Raw genomic sequence first — 19365 nt, 5'->3', positions numbered from 1 at the left:
CATTAACTCAACACAACATAAGTATTCCCATCAATTTAAGAGAAAAAGGATCGTGTGAATCATTCCTTTACATCAACCAATTTGAGTTATATCGATCCACGTTACTTTAAGTTAACATATCAATTCACACTTAAATCTTGCAATGTTAACGTAGTGCTAATATGGCGACAATGATGAATCTTAAGTTTATCACATCGCAATATCATCTATTATATTCTTCAAGGTTAGGAAGAACTATAATCAAGACATCATAACAAGTAACTTTAATAATTCTCAACAAATTGACACTATGTTCATAGCCTTACTAATATTATTTACTTGTAACTTCGATAACCTAACAAAAGTACTTATAATCAACATTAATACTTTCTTTTACTTCAACAAGGCCAATTAAAATTACCATGCCTTAAAAAACTCCAATATTCAACACAAATAAAGTTGCTCATGTACTAAGGCAGCATCAAAATTGCACACAACCATTATTTTCATTCATACTTCAAACTCTAAGTCATAAATATGTTCAATTCATCAAACATAATCTTACCCACAAAAGATTCAATGAAAATAATACAAGTTCAACACTTTTCATTCATATTTCTAAAACCTAATTCATAAGTACATTCAAGTCATCAATCCAATTCTCACTCATTACAAGATTCAATAACAATCATACAAAGTTTAATCCTTTTCTCATAAACTTTATAAATTTCAATTGGAAATAAGATGAAATCAAATAAGAGAAAGGAGATGGCTCACAAAAATAAAACTAGCAAGAGGGTGAAGAAGTGAGAGGAGGTCGCGGAGGTGGTGGCACAGGGCCAAAAACCGGTTGCCTAGGTCTTGTTTGTTGGCAGCAAGCTGAGCAAGGGAAGCTACTGCAACCGTGACTCCTTGTGGGGAAGGGAGGCTTTCCCTGCTGCGTTGGCTGCTCACGGTGAAGAGAAAAAGGCTGGCAACCTGTGGTGGTGGTGTGCCGGCTGTGGAGGAGGGAGGAGAGAAAGAGGGAAGAAGAGTAGGAGGAAGGTGGGCGGCGTGATTTCTTTGTGAATAAGGGAAGGAGTATTCACAACCCTAACCCATCTTTTAATTTTATTTATACACTTATTTATTTATTTATTTATTTATTTACCTAGGTTCATCTTCTTGCGAGGCCCAACTAAAATACTCACATTCATATGCTCACACATTTTAATAAAAAGAGTTATTTTGATTCGAACATCTTTATTTAGAAATCGTAATTGTATTTTTAATATAAATATATGATAATATTTAAATTCGCATATGAAAGGAATTTATTTAAACTACTTCAAAATTAATTTAATATAATTATAAAATACCCAGAAGTTATTAAAATATTAATTAATGACATTAGAAAATCTGGGTGTTATAGACTACCCCCGTTAAAAAGAGTTTCGTCCCCGAAACTAGAGTAATAAGAGTACAATTCATGAAAATTTGTATTTCTAATAACTCATGAAGGCGTTTTAACGATTTTAAGCTCCAGAATTGACTCAGATCGTTACTTTATTGACACTATTAACAAATGGATACTCAATCTATCAGAATATTTATACATATCTCATTTCTAGTATTTATAATCACCTAAATTGGCTCAAACAACTAATCAAAAGCATGTAAATATCACACCAATTGATTCAAACAATCAATCAAAAGCATGTAGATATCACACAAATTGGTTCAAACAATCAATCAAAGGCATGTAAGTTTGTAATAGGTTGTTATCATAGACGCAAAAATGTGTGAAAATGCAGGAGAAAATGCGTGTAAACGCGCGAAATTCTATCGCATTCTACCCCCATTAAAACTTAGTTACGACCCCGTAACTCACTAACCTCGAAACATAGGCAGGGATAGTGTGGTTAGACCATAGAATTCTAATTATTTAAGATCTATGATCTCAGTACTACACACCTTAGTATCTAAGTCTCAATATGTTCTCTTAGTAAGACAACTCTCCTCAATTTTTACAAGAGTAAAGGATCTAGCACATGTAGCTTATAAAAAGTGTATCACTTGAGCTTGTAACAACACGAAATGTCCTGTTATCTAATGTAATTCTTCAAAAAAAACTTTTCTACTTCTACGTGACCACCTAAGGTCGTACTTTATGATAATCTTGTAATGTACGAAAGGTTTAACTATTATAATTTAAACCATAAATGGGGGTAAAATATCAAAGCAACAAAGTCCTAAAAGTAAAGTTCACAAAGTTTCTCAACACTTAACTCGTATTACAATTTGACACCCTAGACCTAAGGATACTTGAATCTTACAAAACTGGTTGGTTATCAACTCTCAAATCGATTCACCGCTAACTTTACTTATCATAACATAATCCTAACCTTTTACTTAACATGAAATCCTCTTTTCATTAATCATATATGACCAAATCATTTCATAACATATTAAATCATACATCATGACTTGATTAGTAGATTAACAATTCAATTTAATAACTCATAACATAATACATGTTTCAAGTATATAATCCAATTATATATATTACATTTTAGCAAGTTACTGTAGTTAATAATTATGCGTTCACAGCCATGGTACTAATACACATATCGCAATTATTCAAAAATAATATCCTTTATCCATCATAATATTAAATTCTAATTACGACAATCTGAAGATGATTTAGAATCATGAAGGGCAATGTCAAAGGTCACCAACATTTTTCAGCTATTCATTTACCATACAACTAGATATGTTGAAAGTATAGAATTTATATCAATTAAGATCACGAACTAATATTTGACTAAAGTAATGCATCATGTACATATATAACGACAGTACTAATAGTACTAATAGGTTAATAATAACAGTGATGATCAATAAATATGACATTTTATGTATACATAAAAAATTGCAAGATGAAAAATAACTGAAGAACACACCTCCATCACCACAATTTCCAATATCAATAGCAAAGCAGTCACGTATCATACAGTTTAATAAAGTTGTGATACCAACACTAATTTCCCAATATCCAATCTACACCATAATATTTCCATCACAACATTACCTCTAACTAGCTATAACACCGTTATCGCAACCAAATGACTATTACATTAACAATCCTAACACTATACTAAAGTATAACAACACAAAGCTAACAAAATAACGCAACACTTGAAATTATGCATCACAATTATTCCTTCGCAAACAAGTGGGATTCAATCACCCTTCGACCTAAGATGTGAAACTTAGAACTAACAACTATAACATAATTGTTTGTATTAAACCACGTCAAAATTTCAAAACTCTTTTCATCAAATGCTTACTATGATCCAATGATTTAGTAACATCAAATTAAAACTCTTCTTAACACAATTGCTAATATTATTTAACTCTATTTATCGCATGATAATGATTTTGTATAATAATCGTTTAAGACATAATCCATTATCTCGATTAATCTCTCAAATTATAACTATTCGCATACTCATTGTCGTTTCTTCAATGTTTAGATTTTAAAACACGTCTTGACTTTTATTAGGATCACATTATCTTCGGTAACTCTCCAAACTTAATTTACCACGTATGACATCAATCATTATTAAAACAGTAACCTATGTAAAGTCAGCTTCATTTGGAATCTCATCTAAGTCTTATCAGTTCAATAGACTGGCAGGACTATTAAATTGGTGATCAATGAGATACTCTAAAATACTTAAAACATTTAACTGTATCTTATGTGCACAAAGACGCTCATTCCACCTCATCATCAGATTATTTTATCCTTATGTCTTGTAACTGCCCAGAAGGCCATGAGAAAACAAATTATAATATCATTGAATCCTTTTTAATTTCAAATATCATTTTATCTAGCTAACGCTTTAAAACTGTCATGATTCTTCTTCACATTATCATCCGATTAAAACATCCATCACTCCATATAAGCATTTAACAAGACAAAGTTACCGACTTATGTATGAATGATATATCATGTCTCAACGAAATAGAAAACTCAAATGACTTGTGAATAATAATTTTCTCCTTTGATACTCAAACTCATGTTTCTTTAAGAAGGAAAAAATAATAAAATAATAAAAATAAATAAAAATTATAAGGTTGCATAGACTTGTAATCTTACAGTGGTGCTTGTAATATCTTAAAGTTTTATTCATTTAAAACATTTGACAATCTAAAAGCGTTACTTTAGATTTAACAATCTAAAAGCGTTAAATTAGATTTAACATAATTTGAGGCTTAAAGACCCTAGGCCATCCCTCCAGCCCCGTCATAATGCCGCGGAATGAGACTGGCGAGGGTAATCTTCCCAAAGACCCTAGGCCAATAAGCTCCCCGTTGGATCCGAAAGTGTTGAATACTCCCAATCAAGCGAAAATAAAGATCCCAAATATGACGGCCTTCAATGGAACATCCTGCCCCGAGGAACACTTGATGGCATACAAAAACTTGATGTTGCTGTACACCACCAACCCAGCATTGTGGTACAAATTCTTCCCAACTACTCTCACAAGAGTAGCCTTGACGGGGTACACCTCTCTTCCAGGGAGAAGTATCCATACTTTTGCCCAATTAGAAAGGAAATTCCTAGGTCACTTTGTGGCATCCAGAAGGCAAAAGAAATCAAACTTCCATTTGCTTAGCATAACGCAACTGGAAGGGGAATCCATATAATCATATCTCAGGAAATTCCATGAGGTAGTGCTGGAGGTAACGGATTCGGAAGATTCAGTCGCCTTAAACGCCCTGATCATCGGAATGAAGGCTCAAAGGCTGAAGTTTCAGTTGGTCGAGAGTCAAGTGAAGACATACGCGGAGGCCATGGAACAGTGTCAAAGCTACGTCACGGCCTCTAAGATATGTCAGGCACATGACCCCGAAAACCAAAAGTCAGAGAAGAAGGATCCAATATTCTCCCATCACTCCTCAAGGAACAGAGAGGAACATCCATCAAGAAGAGACAGAAATTACATGCCGCGTCATCCGGAACCCCCATCAGACATGGGATCTCCACGATCCAGACATGTATATGTCACGGAAGGGGAAGCCAGTACACGAAATTTGCTCGACGGAGGTAACGACCCGATGTTCAACCGCAACAGAAAAGACATATTCTTCGCCATCCGGGACGAGTTGCCAACTCCACCTCCTACTGCCACCCCCTCTGATCGTCGCAAGTAAAATTTGTGGTGTGATTACCACAAAGAACATGGCCATACCTTGGCCTAATGTCGCAAACTCAAGCGTATCCTACATCAGATAATTGCCTGCCAATACCTCATCAACACCATGAAACGAGGAACTTCCGTCATCCCCTCCAAAAGAGGAAGGGGAGAAAAGTCTCCATCCGTCATGAGTATAGATGGACAATAGCCCTCATTCATCAGTCTCAATTTCAACTATAAGCAGCGTTAGTTGAATTAGACAATAGCTCTCATTCATCAGTTACAATCGTTTGTCCGTCACAACTTCAATTTCAATATAACAGAACTTTCAACAATTTATTCATCATCCAACCTCAAGTTCCAACGTTTCCAATTATTTGGTGTTATATTCTACTTTCTCATAATTATCTAGTCTTCAAAATGTAGAGTTGTTGAACGTACTCGACATCCGTTTACACAACCTTAAGTTATCAAGTATCAGACGCCCACTAAACTTCCTTATTGCAAATCTTGTTAATATCAGTGTTTTCTATAGACTCGGCAGAAATCAGTGGCATCTGTAAAGTCGGACCCCAAAATAGGTCTTAAAAGCTAAGAACCTTGGGATAAATCTAAGTATGAAAGGATTGCTCATAATTCGTCCGACTTATAGATGTGACTGGTTAGTTGCCATATCATCCATGCTAGCCGTGGAAGGTGTTGAGGTCACGTCATCCTCATGAACGTTGCACTTTGTCACAATTCCTTCAACCGCTAATCTAAGTCGCCACCAACATGGCAGGCACCAATACGCCCAGTCCGTAAAGTCGACAAATCGGGCCCCTTATACTATTGAGTCCTGAATTCATTTGCTAACAGAAGCGTTCACCACATATCCGCGGAAGTATTCCATTTTCCACGAACTGCCCGACAAATGCAAAAAGTAGTTAAGGCTTCTGAATTGAATCTTTAAAACTTGCGGAAGATATCACAAAAGAGCCGCGGTGGCTATAGAACTTCGAGAATATTGGTTGTTTCTGTAGAGTCTATAAGTTGAACTCTATATATGACCAACTTTCTTGCAATTTTTCTTAGTTATGAAAATTCCACAATGAGTCCATGTAGGTATTATTTATTCCGCGGCGATGTTCTATATAGCAGAGTTCACTTGCCTTGGTGTTGCCCTACAATTCCTATAAGGCATGAAACAATTATTATGGAAGATGTCCGTGTCATCGATAAGTCGGACCCCCCAATGAGAGGGGGAATATCGATAATTTTTCTAAGTACCTAGACACTTGAATGTGTCCGGGGAGTCGATAAGTCGGACTCCCAAGGTGTGTGAAAATATCGATAATTTCTCTAAGTTATCAGGTTTCCTCATGAAGCCGTAGGGTTGATAAGTCGAACCCTAATTTAGACCCCAAAAGGTAAAAGCGTTGCGAAAAATCTAAGTATGAGGATTATTCATTCTACCGTCCAACTTATAGATGTGGCGGATCTTTTGCCGCGTCACTCTTGATAGCCGCAAAATAAAAATGAAGCCGCGTCATTTTCCTCATCGTTACAAACCCCTACATGATCAACTTCGAATTTTTCAAAGTTCCAATAAATCCGTTCTCATTGTGGAAGGTTTTCGTATGGTCGATGAGTCGGACCCCCAGGTGTCCCCCATAATTTTGTGAAATATTCTAAGTATGGAAGGATTTTTATATTGTCGTATGATTGAAGACGCGGACCCTTACATTCATCCCACGGCATAAAGAATATGAGACTTGTCAAGAAAGATGAGGGGCTCGTTGAGACGAGTAAAATTATTCTAAGTATTTTTATCATTCCGTGATATCGATAAGTCGGACCCCAGGCGCTCCCAATCATTTTGGAAATATTCCAAGTATGGAAGGATTTTCATATTGCCCGTATAGTTGAAGATGAGGACTATTGCACTCATTCCGCGTCATGAAGAAATAAGAAGCTCGTGAAGATGAGGAGTTATTCAAAGACCTGTTCCGTCATATAGACAAGTCGGACCCCCTAGGTTCCTCCGGGAAAACTAAAAAATCTAAGTGTAAATCCAAGCCACGTCATCAGCCGCTCATATGATTTATTATTCGGACTCTAAGGCGTATGTGGACCAATCAAATTCACTTCCGCGGCATATTATCCTCCTAAGACTCCACGCTATGTAGTACTGTAATATAAAAAATATTAATAATAATAAATAAATAAATAAAATAAATAAAATAAATAAATAAAATAAAATAAAAAATAATAATATTAATAAAATAAAATAAAAAATAAAAATTATTGTGATTTTATCCGTATAGTAGACAAGTCGGACCCCCTTGAGGGCGATCTTGTTCCAAAAATATTCTAAGTATTGGAACTTCCGCGGCATTAAAGTAGCATAAATTAGGTTGGAAGCATCAATTTATAACAAATCCATGCGAGTTACTACACAATAGTAAGACTATCTCAATTGGTTAGAGCATCCTTACCATGCATCCTGGGTTGCGGGATCAAGCCTTCTTATCTACATTTTTGCTTCTGGATGGTATGGACGGCAGGGGCTACCTTGCGGCACGCTACAAGCCGCGGCTCAACTTGCTTGTTTGCTTTCCTCTTGGACTTTGTGTGTCTCATGATCATTTTGAACATGTCGTAACTTTTTCGTTACAACTCGAAATTCGACGTGTGAGCAGTAGATTCGAAGCTTACGAGCCCAATTTTCATAATCCGTTAGAAGGTCTGCCAGAAGTGGATATAATCGTCTCCTTGGGCATTCGAGTGTCTTACACATCCGTATTTCTTCGTGAATTCGGTTTTGATGGATAATTATTTTTTCCGCATAAAGGAAGATGTTTCCGATCGTTGGGGCTATTTCCTCACATCATCCTTCATGCTTGGGGCTAAATGTCATGGTAACATTTGTTTAATTAATTAATTTATTTAATTTATTAACGTCATATTACCTTAATACCCTTTGACCTTTCGTGTTGACCTTGACTTTCGGTCAAGGGGTTTTTTTTGTAATCCCCATCTTCCTTACTTGGCCCATAAGCTAATAACTTCCCAGAACCCTAACTTCCCTCTGATAACTGCCCTTTACTCGTCACCATCATGGTTCCTCTTCTTTAGTGCTGATAACCGCCAACCACTATGCATGATAACCAACCTTCTCCTCGAAGTAACTTCCTCTCCATCATTATAAATAGAGGCAGTCAGAATCAAGGGAAGGATCATCTGATAATAGCCCTTCTAAAATCCTCACGACCCTCTTCACTAGCCTTCCAAAAATACAAGCAACTTCCGCCCCTACACGCATATTCCTACATTTTCCATCTCATCATTTATTCATTAATCTCTGATTTCTGTTCTAACTTGAGCATCGGAGGGGTTTTCCGGGAGATCACCCCTCGGACAAGGCTAACGTGTTGTGTTGCAGGAATTCAAGTCACTTCCTTCCACGAATTGCCGTTCCCGACAACGCTCCCACTTCCAGTATTTCAAGTGTCTTGCACTTCCTCATTTCATCACCAGAACAGTTTGGCGCCGTCTGTGGGAAGTTGAACAAAAAGTCATGGCTCCCATGAGAAATCCAACACAAACCGCAACCGTGCATAGCACAGATACAGACACTTCAGCGGGTCACGCTAACAATCAAGCCGTGACTCGCCGTGATCTGGACATGCTAGCACGAAACCTCACTGCTGCCTTCTCCGAACAACTCCGCGCCATCATAAATAATAATAACTCTGCTCAACAACGAGTATTGGAAGACATGGCGGACCAAATAAAGAATTTGCGAGAACGAATCGAACCCCCTAATGAGATACCGAAATCCACGAATTTCAGGATGGGAACTCAGGGATGTCACGTTCCAGCAGAAGAAATAAGAAGAGACGGGAGAGATCAAGGACCCATGCAAGCCTCAACAGAAGTGACTCCCAAGATGGTGAATCTAAAACCGCCTCTCGAGATTCCCGTACTTACCTGGAAAACAAGAAGCAGACGGCGTTCGAAAGTGTTCATTCATTGGTGGACAAAAGGAGGGAAGAAAGGAAGAAAGCGCAACTCACGAGATCTAGCCATCCCACCAGCTCCGTCATAATGCCGCGGAGTGAGACTGGCGAGGGTAATCTTCCCGAAGACCCCAGGCCAATAAGCTCTCCGTTGGCTCCGAAAGTGCTGAATACTCCCAATCCAGCGAAAATAAAGATCCCAAATATGACGGCCTTCGATGTAACATCCTGCCCCGAGGAACACTTGATGGCATACAAAAACTTAATGTTGCTGTACACCACCAACCCAGCATTGTGGTGCAAATTATTCCCAACTACTCTCACAGGAGTAGTCTTGACGTGGTACACCTCTCTTCCAGGGAGAAGTATCCACACTTTTGCCCAATTAGAGAACAAATTCCTGGGTCACTTTGTGGCATCCAGAAGGCAGGAGAAATCAAACTTCCATTTGCTTAGCATAACGCAACTGAAAGGGGAATCCATATCATCGTATCTAAGGAAATTTCATGAGGCAGTGCTGGAGGTAACGGATTTGGAAGAATCAGTCGCCTTAAACGTCCTTATCAACGGAATGAAGGCTCAAAGGCTGAAGTTCCAGTTGATCGAGAGTCAAGTGAAGACATACGCGGAGGCCATGAAACAGTGTCAAAGCTACGTCACGGCCTCTGAGATATGTCAGGCACTTGACCCCAAAAAGCAAAAGTCAGAGAAGAAGGATCCAATATTCTCCCATCACACCTCAAGGAATAGAGAGGAAAATCCATCAAGAAGAGACAAAAACTACATGCCGCGTCATCCGGAACTCCCATCAGACATGGGACCTCCACGATCCAGACATGTATATGTCACGGAAGGGGAAGCCAGGACACGGAATTTGCTCGACGGAGGTAACGACCCGATGTTCAACCGCAACAGAAAAGACATATTCTTCGCCATACCGGACGAGTTGCCAACTCCACCTCCTACTGCCACCCCCTCTGATCGTCGCAACTACAATTTGTGGTGTGATTACCACAAAGAACATGGCCATACCTTGGCCCAATGTCGCAAACTCAAGCGTATCCTACATCAGCTAATGGCCCGCCAATGCCTCATCAACACCATGAAACGAGGAACTTCCGTCATCCCCTCCAAAAGAGGAAGGGGAGAAAAGTCTCCATCCGTCATAAGTATAGATGGACAATAGCCCTCATTCATCAGTCTCAATTTCAACTAAAAGCAGCGTTAGTAGAATTAGACAATAGCTCTCATTCATCAGTTACAATTGTTTGTCCGTCACAATTTCAATTTCAATATAACAGAAGTTTCAACAATTTATTCATCATCCAACGTCAAGTTCCAACGTTTCCAATTATTCGGTGTTATATTCTACTTTCTCATAATTATCTAGTCTTCAAAATGTAGAGTTGTTGAACGTACTCGACATCCGTTAACACAGCCTTAAGTTATCAAGTATCAGACGCCCACTAAACTTCCTTATTGCAAATCTTGTTAAAATCAGTGTTATCCATAGACTCGGCAGAAATAAGTGGCATCTGTAAAGTCGGACCCCAAAATGGGTCTTAAAAGCTAAGCACCTTGGGATAAATCTAAGTATGAAAGAATTTCCCATAATTCGTCCGACTTATAGACGTGAGTGGTCAGTTGCCGTATCATCCATGCTAGCCGTGGAAGGTGTTGAAGTCACGTCATCCTCTTGAACGTTGCACTTTGTCACAATTCCTTCAACCGCTAACCTAAGTCGCCACCAACATGGCAGGCACCAATACGGCCAGTTCGTAAATTCGACAAATCGGGCCCCTTATACTATTTAGTCCTGAATTCATTTGCTAACAGAAGCGTTCACCACACATCCGCGGAAGTATTCCATTTTCCACGAACTGCCCGACAAATGCAAAAAGTAGTTGAGGCTTCTGAATTGAATCTTTAAAACTTGCGGAAGATATCACGAAGGAGCCGCGATGGCTATAGAACTTCGAGAATATTGGTTGTTTCTGTAGATTCTATAAGTCGGACTCTATATATGACCAACTTTCTTGCAATTTTTCTAAGTTATGAAAATTCCACAATGAGTCCATGTAGGTATTATTTATTCCGCGGCAATGTTCTATATAGCTGAGTTCACTTGCCCTACAATTCCTATAAGGTATGAAACAATTATTGTGGAAGATGTCCGTGTCATCGATATGTCGAACCACCCAATGAGAGGGGGAATATCGATAATATTTCTAAGTACCTAGACACTTGAATGTGTCCGGGGAGTTGATAAGTCGGACTCCCAAGGTGTGTGAAGATATCGATAATTTCTCTAAGTTATCAGGTTTCCTCATGAAGCCGTAGGGTCGATAAGTCGAACCCTAATTTAGACCCCAAAAGGTAAAAGCGTTGCGAAAAATCTGAGTATGAGGATTGTTCATTCCACCGTCCGACTTATAGATGTGGCGAATCTTTTGCCACGTCACTCTTGATAGCCGCGAAATAAAAATGAAGCCGCGTCATCCTCCTCATCGTTACAAACCCCTACATGATCAGCTTCGAATTTTTCAAAGTTCCAAAAAATCCGTTCTCATTGTGGAAGGTGTTCGTATGGTCGATGAGTCGGAACCCCAGGTGTCCCCCATAATTTTGTGAAATATTCTAAGTACGGAAGGATTTGCGTATTGTCCATATGGTTGAAGACGCGGACCCTTACATTCATCCCACGGCATAAAAAATATGAGACTAGTCAAGAACGATGAGGGGCTCGTTGAGACGAGTAAAATTATTCTAAGTAATTTTATCATTCCGTGATATCGATAAGTCGGACCCCCAGGTGCTCCCAATCATTTTGGAAATATTCCAAGTATGGAAGGATTTTCGTATTGCCCTTATAGTTGAAGATGCGGACTATTGCACTCATTCCGCATCATGGTGAAATAAGAAGCTCGTGAAGATGAGGAGTTATTCAAAGACCTGTTCTGTCATATAGAAGAGTCGGACCCCCTAGGTCCCCCCGGGAAGACTAAAAAATCTAAGTGTAAATCCAAGCCGCGTCATCAGCCGCTCATATGATTTATTATTCGGACTCTAAGGCGTATGTGGGCCAATCAAATTAACTTCCGCGACATATTATCCTCCTAAGACTCCACGGTAAATAGTACTGTAATATAAATAATAATAATAATAATAATAATAATAATAATAATAATAATAATAATAATAATAATAATAATAATAATAATAATAATAATAATAATAATAATAATAAATAAAATAAATAAAATAAAATAAAAAATAATAATATTAATAAAATAAAATAAAAAATAAAAATTATTGTGATTTTATCCGTATAAGACTATCTCAATTGGTTAGAGCATCCTTAGCATGCATCCTGGTTTGCGGGATCAAGCCTTCTTATCTACATTTTTGCTTCTGAATGGTATGGACGGCAGGGGCTACCTCGCGGCACGCTACAAGCCGCGGCTCGACTTCCTTGTTTGCTTTCCTCTTGGACTTTGTGTGTCTCATGATCATTTTGAACATGTCGTAACTTTTTCGTTACAACTCGGAATTCGACGTGTGAGCAGTTGATTCGAAGCTTACGAGCCCAATTTTCATAATCCGTTAGAAGATCTGCCAGATTGTGGATATATTCGTCTCCTTGGGCATTCGAGTGTCTTACACATCCGTATTTCTTTGTGAATTCGGTTTTGATGGACAATTATTTTTTCCGCATAAAGGAAGATGTTTCCGATCGTTGGGGCTATTTCCTCACATCATCCTTCATGCGTGAGGCTAAATGTCATGGTAACATTTGTTTAATTTATTTAATTTATTTAATTTATTAATGTCATATTACCTTAATACCCTTTGATCTTTCGTGTTGACCTTGACTTTCGGTCAAGGGGTTTTTTCTGTAATCCCCATCTTCCTTACTTGGCCCATAAGCCAATAACTTCCCAGAACCCTAACTTCCCTCTGATACCTGCCCTTTACTCCTCACCATCATGGTTCCTCTTCTTTAGTGGTGATAACCGCCTACCACTATGCATGATAACCAACCTTCTCCCAAAAGTAACTTGCTCTCCATCATTATAAATAGAGGCAGTCAGCATCAAGGGAAGGATCATCTGATAATAGCCCTTCTAAAATCCTCACGACCCTCTTCACTAGCCTTCCAAAAATACAAGCAACTTCCGCCCCTACACGCATATTCCTACATTCTCCATCTCATCATTTATTCATTAATCTTTGATTTCCGTTCTAACATGAGCGTCGGAGGGGTTTTCCGGGAGATCACCCCTCGGACAAGGCTAACGTGTTGTGTTGCAAGAATTCAAGTCACTTCCTTCGGCGAATTGCCATTCCCGACAACGCTCCCACTTCCAGTATTTCAAGTGTCTTGCACTTCCTCGTTTCATCACCGAAACAAAAGTAGTAAGTTTGATAAGGGAAATTTTCAAGTGAGAAACATGTAAATTTGAAATTAAATAATTTTTTTATTAATTAACATTAGTTTTATTCATTTACTTAATGGAACACACGCACATTTGTTAGTTCCGTGTTTTATTTCCTGCTCAAGGTCTCGCAAATGTCTGAGACAATCCTGGTTGAAGAGTTAAGATCCTCTCTACTACATAAAATGTACAGAGAGTCCATTACATTATTTAATGGTTAAAATTAGTTGATAGAGCAAAATACAGAGAATTTTGAGATTTTATTTTTTATTTTAAAACAAGTGTTAAATCTTAATATAGAGTAATAGATAAAAGTAATGGAAAGGATTCTAATACTTGGCTGAATTACTTAGGTGATGCTGCAAATTGTCATTAGAGTGAATACTTGTACCATAGGAAAAAGTGAATTTTGCTGACATAAACTAATATACAACGTGGCGTCTCCATGTTTCGACCATATTGTATAATTTCTACTTTAGTTCCCCATGATTGAAATATCAGATATATTTACTGTGAAATCATTAATTACAATTCTGCTTTGCAACTGTGACTGAAAGGGTATGTTTGCATATATTAGAAAACATTAAGAATAATATATGATACCAAAATCAATTGGATAGTCCAAACATTAAAAGCCAAGACATAAGTATATATTGGATGATCCAAACATTAATTGAGCAACAAAATATCAGATAAACAAATCATTAAAGAAACTAAAAAAGAAATTTGTTTCAGATCAAAAACAAAGGGACTTCACATATGTAGATTAGATGATAAAACAAATAAAATCTCTACTTTAGAAAATAAAAAAAAGCCAAGACATAAGGATATACACCCTATTTTACACCACACGACGGCAAAAACATTAAGAATAATACACGATGCCAAAATTAATTGGATGATACGAAAAATAAAATCAAAAATTTACCAGACGGTATTCTATCTACCCTGCCTTCTCTGTGCACTAGCCTTGGAGACGGCCATCTTGAGTTCCTCATATTGGGTTCGCACGTTGTCGCACCACAAGCACAGCTGCCTAATGGCTTGCCGTTTCTGTTCATCTCGCTCTTTCAGTGTGACATCCATCTCTCCCGTTGCCTTTTTCAACTGATTCACTGCTGCAAAAAGCTTCTCCTTTTCTCCCTTCTCATTGTCAAGCTCGACTTCCAGTTTTCCTATCTTATTGTTCATCATTAGTCCCTCTTCTTTTTCGTTCTTTAACTGCTCTTTTAACTGGTCTCTCTCGACACTCATCCCTACTGCACAGTGCTTAACAGTTCGGACCTCTTCCGACATTCTGAAGATCATGTTTGCAAATTTCTTGTGATCATCCTCAAACTTCTTTGTGACGGACTCCATGTTTGTTAGCTCTATGTTCATATTCTCTGAGATGTCCATAATCATTCCACAATAAGCTTCCTTATTAGCAGCAAGTGCTTCAGAGAGCCTTGTGGCTCTGTTTTCTAGCTTTAAGCATTCTTCTTGATGTTTCATTTCTGCAATCTTAAATACCTCTTCTTTCTCAATAAGTAGTTGTTCAGTGATCCGAAGCTTCTGGTTTGCCAAGCGAAGCTGGACTTCGATTGTGCGGGTTTTCTCCCAGGCAGTCTTTTCTTCATCTATAGCCAACTCTAGATCTCTTTTCAGGTCTTCAACTAATACCTCAAGCTCCAAAATTTTCTCATCTTTTGATTCAAAACTCATGCCCAATTCCTCTTTCAGCTCCTTGACTTTCCTCTCTGCTCCTTGGAGCTCTGACTCGGTCTCTTGAACACAAGTTTCGAGCTGTTCACACTGCTCTTTCCTGTTACTCAGCTCATCTTCTAATTCTTTCACTTTCCTGAGATGATCTTCTATTTTGTTTTTTAATTCAGAATTTTCAGTTTCAAGCAGGTTTAAATCTGCTATATATTCTTGTTTCTCCTCAATTTGAGCCTCCAACTGGCTATTAATGGCTTGAACTTCTTCCAACTTCTGTTTTAAATCGCTGATCTCATCCATTAAGGCTTTAATCTTCAAAGACGCTTCTTTCTCTTCATCCTTGAGTTTTTCCTGCACAGCAATTGACTCTTCTTCTCCCTCTTGTAACACCTTCTCCAATTCTTGAATCTTATCTTGCAACCTTTTTACCTCTTCTTTTAATTGAGCGGCCTCGCTGCTGCTTGTCGTTGATTGCTCTTCTAGTCCCGTTTTATGGCTGTGAAGCATTTTTACTTCTCGATCTCGGTCCTTCAACTGAGCTGTCAAAGCTTCTTTTTCTTCAAAAAATTGTTTCAGAAGCGCATCACTGCTATTCAATTTCTCATGTAAACCTTCTATCTGTATCCGATACTCTGCAATATCCTCGTCTTTTCTCTCAAGATCCAACTTCATCTCTCGTTCTTGAATCCGCAAGTTCTTCAATTCATGTTCTAATGTGCTAATCTGCTCTTGCAATTCCTTGATTTCAGTTAATGCTTCATCACCTATTTTAGCCAATCGTCTAACTTCTGCGTCTTTACTCTCAAACTGCTCCTCCATTTTTCTCTTTACCCCCATCAATGTCTCTAAATCAAGTATCAAACTATTTGTTTGTTCCTCAAATGCCTTCATTTGTTCTGAAGCTCCACTGGTATGTACATTGTGCATCTCCTTTAGGGACAAGATTTCTAGTTCCCGCTCAGCTAGTTTTTCTTTCAAGCTACTTGCCTCTGCTTTCAGTTCCTCTAGCTCCACTTTTATCTGAGAGGACTCCTGGGTAGTCGACTCCAATTTGTGCTCAGAGTCTTTTTTCTCACTTTGCAACTGATCAACCTCACCTTTCAACTTCTCTACTAATTGGTTCTCTTCTTCAAGTCTTTTCATCACGTCTTCATTCTCAGTAGATAGAATATCACGCTCTCGCATCAGTACTTTATTTTGTTGAGTCAGTTCAGTTGCTGTCTTAATAGAGTTCTCTAATTTTGAATTAAGTTCTTCTCTTTCATTCCTGAGATCTGCAATTTCAAGTTTTGCAGCTTCAAGCTCTTTCTGAAATTCATTTGGTTCATCTTCAAGTTTACCATTTTTGCTGTCTTTTCCATTGGAAGAATTGTCAGAGTGTGACTCTGAATCTGAAGAGGATGATGAGAATTTCTCTTTTTCTTGCTGCGGCCTGTTAACTTTCTCCTTCATGTTTTCAGTGATACGATCATAGTGAGAAAAGAGAGATTCATACTGTTTGTGGAAATCCTCTATGAGTTCGGCTATAGGCCCTTTTTTTGATTCATCATTTTCTTCATTGTTTTTCACAAAGTCCAATATTTTTTTCTTTTTCTCCTCCATACCTTCAACACACAAGAAACGTGTTAATTCACGCATTCCAGTGATTTAATCTTAACTGGCTGTTGGTACCAAATGGCGATAATGAGAATGATTTATAGTGTAAGTTTTCAAAAAATGTACATGTCATTACCAAGATAAAGAAACTTTCATCATAAAAAATAACTTGTCACAAATTAACATTATCTCTTAATACCACCTTTTTAATGGTAACATTGGAATAAATTTTGCCAAGAAAATAAGGTCATTCATATATAGCAAGTATGACCACTGTCAAGAAAATTTCCCAAAAATAAATTACACCAACTTTTCATTATCATTTTCATCATTTATTACCAACAATCAAACGGGCCGTAAAAGTACTTTCCATGAGAATTTGACAAAGATAAGACCAAGAGATAATTAGCTCAACTCATTTCGTCTTTGACGAAGATGTTCAATAACGGTTGCCAATTTGCAAAGGAGATAGAAATTATTTTCAATTGTTGGATGCATCAACATACACTAAGCAACAAAAATACTGTTACCCTAATATCATCAAGTAACAAAACATCATCGAGAACTACACATAATAAAAGAATTTAATAAATCGTTTACTAAAGTCTTCTATAATCCGAAACGAAAAAGCTATAAAATTTTGGCTCCCTCGTCTTGCAACAAGATATATAGTAAATGAGTTTTCCCAACAGAGATCCAATATATGATTTAATTCTCCAATTATGTGCGTCTTTTACAGCGTAATATCATAAGCCTTTCTATCATTACAAAAGCCAAAGCTCTAACACCAAAATCGAATAGACTGAACTTGCAAAATGCACATAGGCCACCAAAAAATACAAGGATAAATCTGAAGACAACTCGATCCTTCTAAAGTTTGAAGAACAGAATTCCAAGCTAAAGGAGCATACCTTTTCTCGTTTCTTCGAGCTTCTCATGTTCTTCAGGATCGGTGTGCTTTTCGAAAAAAGACTTTATTGAACTTCTGATACGGTGTCGCTTCTTTGTCATTTTCGCTAGCTTGTTACTTCAACTAGTTCTCAGCTTCTGTACATCTGATGAAGCTCGACTGCTCAAGACAGGGAAGTAGAAGTAGTACCTGGATTATATAAATGTATTAGCAAGCTATGTTTTGTCACTGTCAGCTGGAAATAAAAATCTAGATTTCATAATGATAAGCAAGTGGATTTTATTAATAAAAAGGATTATTTGCTTTATTATTATCGTCTACCAGAAAATGCCCCCTTATCAACCAAGGAGATTTCATGACACCTCAAGATATGGATATAATTGAATTTCAGGAAATAGATATAATTTCTTCATATGATTTTAAGAGCTTCTCAAATGTTACGTACTACTAATTATTCAACATCAAAAACGATGTTACTAAAAAATTGTAAGAAACCGAGATTTCAGTGGATATATCACATTCAGAAAATCATAAAAACAAAATCGAGATAAAAAGATGAAAAAGATCGAAAATGCCATCGGAATTCTTTGTACGGTTGAGTAAAAAAACTGAATTCATTGCATGCAACTAAAACTCTAGATAAGTATTAGAATTTAGATACAGTAAAAACCGTCAAATTTTGTTGAAAAAATCTCGAAATCAAGAGAAAAACCATGAATCAAGATTTCCGGAGCGGGAATTTGATGAATCTTCAATTAAGTGACGAGAATCAAAGAAACTAGTGCAATACTTTCCACATAAGCAGAGCCAAAATCAGTTAACTTTTCAGAAAAAAGTTAAGATTATCACCAACTTTTCAGCAATTTTGATCAAACAACAGATCAAAAGCATACGATTTCAGTATAATCAAACATAAATCATATACTTCTATAATTAATCGATAAATGATTTAGGATTTGAAAGTTAATTACCTGAAGAAGAAGGGAGAAGCTGAAACACTTGGATTCTTCGTCTGCAGTAGTCAGTAGAAATTGAAACACCGAGGGGGAGAAATGGAAGGAGAGAGAAAAAGTGATGGATGAGAGAGAAACTATTATACAAGGAGGATTTGTCTGATTTGGAGCTTCAGAAAACCCCAAAAAAATTTTCTTTTATTTTGAGGAGTTGAGGTCTTTTGGGATGCAATAGTATTTTGACAAATTTACAAAGAAACACCTTATAAAATTAGTTTTTTTGTAAAAAAATATCTTTTAAAATTTTTTTTTGTAAAAAACATCTTTTAAGAAACTTTTTATTGAAAAAACACCTTAAATCAGTTTCCGGTGACTTTTGTCAACTTTCAGGCGTTGACTATGCCATTTGAGCTCCAAATACGTGCGCGTGATTGCAAACTCTTCTTAATCCACGCTGCTTCCATTTCAACTTCAATAAATACTCCATTTACACCCTCAACTCCCATTTCAAATCACTCATAACTTTCATCACCTCTTCTCTGAAATTCTGAAGGTATGTGCGTTGTTGTAGAAGTTTTCTCCATTTTTTTTGAAAATTTGATGCTT

The 19365-nt window shown here is 37.3% G+C and overlaps 2 protein-coding genes across 2 annotated transcripts; one reads left to right on the top strand and one right to left on the bottom strand.

Annotated features, from left to right (window-relative positions):
- The first annotated feature begins 9251 nt into the window (after nucleotides 1-9251).
- Nucleotides 9252-10349, top strand: LOC130799416 (uncharacterized). The gene is made up of 2 exons (XM_057662511.1): nucleotides 9252-9686; nucleotides 9843-10349. The coding sequence occupies exons 1-2, from the start codon at nucleotides 9252-9254 to the stop codon at nucleotides 10347-10349; spliced, it is 942 nt and encodes a 313-aa protein (XP_057518494.1).
- Nucleotides 10350-14227: 3878 nt separating this feature from the next.
- LOC130799137 (COP1-interactive protein 1) lies at nucleotides 14228-18933 on the bottom strand. Its single transcript, XM_057662222.1, has 3 exons — nucleotides 18778-18933; nucleotides 17808-17995; nucleotides 14228-16904 (listed from the first exon to the last, which is right to left on the bottom strand). Exons 2-3 carry the CDS (start codon nucleotides 17905-17907, stop codon nucleotides 14539-14541), a joined length of 2466 nt encoding a protein of 821 aa, XP_057518205.1. The 5' UTR covers nucleotides 17908-17995; nucleotides 18778-18933; the 3' UTR covers nucleotides 14228-14538.
- Between the last annotated feature and the right edge of the window lie 432 nt (nucleotides 18934-19365).

This window comes from Amaranthus tricolor, chromosome 14 (assembly GCF_026212465.1).
Source record: "Amaranthus tricolor cultivar Red isolate AtriRed21 chromosome 14, ASM2621246v1, whole genome shotgun sequence".
NCBI lineage: Eukaryota > Viridiplantae > Streptophyta > Magnoliopsida > Caryophyllales > Amaranthaceae > Amaranthus > Amaranthus tricolor.
Note: the sequence above shows the minus strand (reverse complement) of the source record. Positions and strands in the feature narration are given on the sequence as shown.

Coding starts and splice junctions, on each gene's coding strand:
- LOC130799416 (XM_057662511.1), top strand. CDS start 9,252: ATGCCGCGGAGTGAGACTGGCGAGGGTAATCTTCCCGAAGACCCCAGG. Junction 9,687..9,842: donor TTCATGAGGCAGTGCTGGAG/GTAACGGATTTG, acceptor GAGATATGTCAG/GCACTTGACCCCAAAAAGCA.
- LOC130799137 (XM_057662222.1), bottom strand. CDS start 17,907: ATGACAAAGAAGCGACACCGTATCAGAAGTTCAATAAAGTCTTTTTTC. Junction 16,905..17,807: donor GCTCGAAGAAACGAGAAAAG/GTATGCTCCTTT, acceptor TGTGTGTTGAAG/GTATGGAGGAGAAAAAGAAA.